The 2,702-nt window shown below is 60.8% G+C and overlaps 1 protein-coding gene across 6 annotated transcripts in view; it reads right to left on the bottom strand.

Moving 5' to 3' along the window:
- COL16A1 (collagen type XVI alpha 1 chain) overlaps positions 1-2,702 on the bottom strand; it is a 49,039-nt gene that overhangs the window by 13,664 nt on the left and 32,673 nt on the right. For all 6 annotated transcript variants that reach the window (XM_072827378.1, XM_072827382.1, XM_072827383.1 and 3 more), the window contains 3 exons: positions 2,507-2,560; positions 1,883-1,936; positions 1,352-1,405 (listed from right to left, as the gene is read on the bottom strand). In XM_072827378.1, coding sequence (XP_072683479.1) covers positions 1,352-1,405; positions 1,883-1,936; positions 2,507-2,560 — 162 coding nt within the window. The remainder of the gene's footprint in view (positions 1-1,351; positions 1,406-1,882; positions 1,937-2,506; positions 2,561-2,702) is intronic.

The following is a 2,702-nucleotide window of genomic DNA, read 5'->3' as shown; positions in this document are numbered from 1 at the left end:
CTGGGGGAGGTGGGAGGTCAGGGGATGGGGTGGGGGAACAGATTGTGGGGGGAACAGAGGCTCCCCTCTGTCTGACTGAATAAAGTATATACACTTTCTACCTGTGCTGGGTTTTGAGGCCTCCTGTGACCTGGTACCAACCACCCTTCCCTGCTTCACTTCCCTCTCCCTGTCTTTTCTGCCTCACTTGGTCAGACTGCTGTTCTCTGAATATACTCTATGCATTCATACCCCTGGGCCTTTGCACAGCTGTCCCTTCTCCCTAGAATGCCTACCCTTCCCCCACCCTTTCTGGAGTTCTTAAAGCCTTACCAAGAGATTAGATGGCTTCAATCTCTTCCCCCTGTGGGATTCCCCAGGATGGATAGCTATGTGCCTCCCCAACCCCTCACTCTATTCTGGGCTCAGCTCAAACAGCACCTCCCCAGAGAGGGCTACCGATCCTCTAATAGCACCCTGTACTTCAGCCAGTCCCTAACCCTGCTCTCTTTCCTCCATTGCTTTCTCATCATTTATATGCATTGGCTTATTCATCTGTTATCTGTCTCGCTCACTGGAATGTGAGCCCCATGAAGTCAAGGGGCACAAGTGCCTGTTTTATGCATTGTGGCACCCTCACAACAGCCCAGCACCCAGAAGGCCCTTGAAGAATGTCTGTTATTGAGTAAATGCACATCAGGTCTGCTATATCCCACCCAGGCCTCACTGACATGTGGAGGGAAGGCAAGACTAAGGTTGGGCAGGGTGGTCACAGATGGACTTGGGGTCAAGCCCAGGCTCTGCCCTAACTCATTCACTAACTAGCTGCAGCGTGCTGGGTGAGCCACGTCCCTTCCTGAGCCTCAGGGACAACCTCACTGATGTGATGTCCTCACCTGATAACAGCCCTTGTTCCTGCACTCACCCAGCCTGGAATGGTGGCTCTGGGCTTGCGGCATCAGGCCAGGTTCCACTCTGGGTCTGGGGTCTCAGGCCTGGCCCTCCCAAGGCCTGCCCTGCCTGCCGGCCTGCCCGCCCACCTTTGCAGGGGAGGAGGAGGATCTCCTGAGGGCCGACTCCAGGCCCCCTGCCCCCTGGCAGCCTCTGCCAGCCCATTTCCACAAAACCTCCTGGGATCCTCTTTCTGGCCTCCCCTCAGCCTCCTCTGGGCAACCAGCCTCCACTGCCTGCTGCCTGCTGCCTGCATGTGCACCCAGCTGGAGCGACCCAGGGGGCAGGGAAGCTGGGGTCACATCTCTCCCTCCACGGCTGCTGGGAAAGTCTCCGAGGGCATTAGTGGTGGCGGTGGAGGTGGGGCAGGGACCCTTTCTTCCTGACCCTGCTGAGCCCCAGAGCCCCGGCTTAAACTCACCGATTCTCCCTTCTCTCCCGGGGGCCCGATGTAGCCCCGTTCCCCCTTGATGCCCTGACAAGTGAGCAGAGAGAGAGCCGAATTAGCCCCGTGGCCCACCGTCACGGTGCTAATGCGAGGGGTGGAGGCTGCAGCTGGCACGCGCTGGCACCGGCACCGAGGACGAGGACGAGGGCTGGGGGAGGGGGGCGCCATGGAAAGCGGGGACATGTCCACCCAGCAGGCTCCTGCCCAGGGTAGGCTTCTGGTGGTCTCCCCTGCTCTCCTGCCCCTCCCCAGGAGGGGAGGTCCCAGGCTGGGGGCTGGGCGCTCTGAGAGCCTGGCACCTCAGTGTGCAGTGCCCAAGTGGGGTGGCAGGGCCAAGCTGCTCTGTCACAGGGGTTTGGGGGAGCCCCTCACCGACAGCCTGGCAGAGGCACAGGCCAAAATGCTTATGAGGGAGGGAGCCTGCTGGGGAGATGCATCAGCCTGCTCCCATCCCGACCACCACCCTGAGGCTCTGTTAAGCCACGCCAGCATCCCCATACTCACAGGCAGTCCTGGGGGGCCCATGGCGCCTGGGTAGCCAGGTTGCCCTGGAGGACCCTACAAAGAAAGGTTGACATTATGGACCAGCCCCTCAACATTTCTGTCTCCCCTCACCAGGGGAAAATAGAGTAGCCATAGCCAGGATGCCCATCCCAGGGCAGCCACCACCTGGGCAAGCACACCCCCAGAGGCCCAGGTTCCTTTGCCTGAGACCGCCACCACGAACGTGGGGCTGGGTGACAGGGCCAGCCCGGCCAGAACCCTGGGAGCTGAGCCAGAGAAAAGGCCCAGAGCAGGGAGGATGAGAAGGGGAGTGGGAAAGTGGGGCGTGGAAGGGCCAACTGAATGCTGCAGGAGGAGGATGGAGGGAGGAGCTGCCAGGAAGCTGCTGGAAGCCAGGAGGGGGCCGGGGGCCTGTTTGCCCCTTCTAGGGAGTCAGGGCACTTGGAGTTCAGCCTCCTTTGATCCTGATGGGGTGTGAAGACCCCCAATCTGAGGGTTCAGGGCAGACAGTTTCAGAAGGAGTCGGCCTCCCATCGTCCACTTGGCAACTATCCCCGAGGGCCCACATTTGCCTCCCCAGGGCTGCTCACCATCTCCTTCCCCGAGCGGCCAGTGCCTGCTTACCGGTTCTCCCTTCTCTCCTGTCGGGCCCCTGAGGCCTCGCTCCCCTTGAAGACCCTTGGAGAGAAAAATCATGAGGACCTGCCGGGGAGGGCAGTCCCCACCCAGCCCCCAACTCCTCTTCTCTGTCCTGCAGCCTTCCATCCCCAGGCCAGCAGAGCTGGGCATTGCTGATGCCTCCACTCCAGGGTCCCCAGCA

The sequence above is a fragment of the Canis lupus genome, chromosome 5, assembly GCF_048164855.1.
Source record: "Canis lupus baileyi chromosome 5, mCanLup2.hap1, whole genome shotgun sequence".
NCBI lineage: Eukaryota > Metazoa > Chordata > Mammalia > Carnivora > Canidae > Canis > Canis lupus.
The sequence above is the reverse complement of the archived record's forward strand: the minus strand, read 5'-3'. Positions and strand labels throughout refer to the sequence as shown.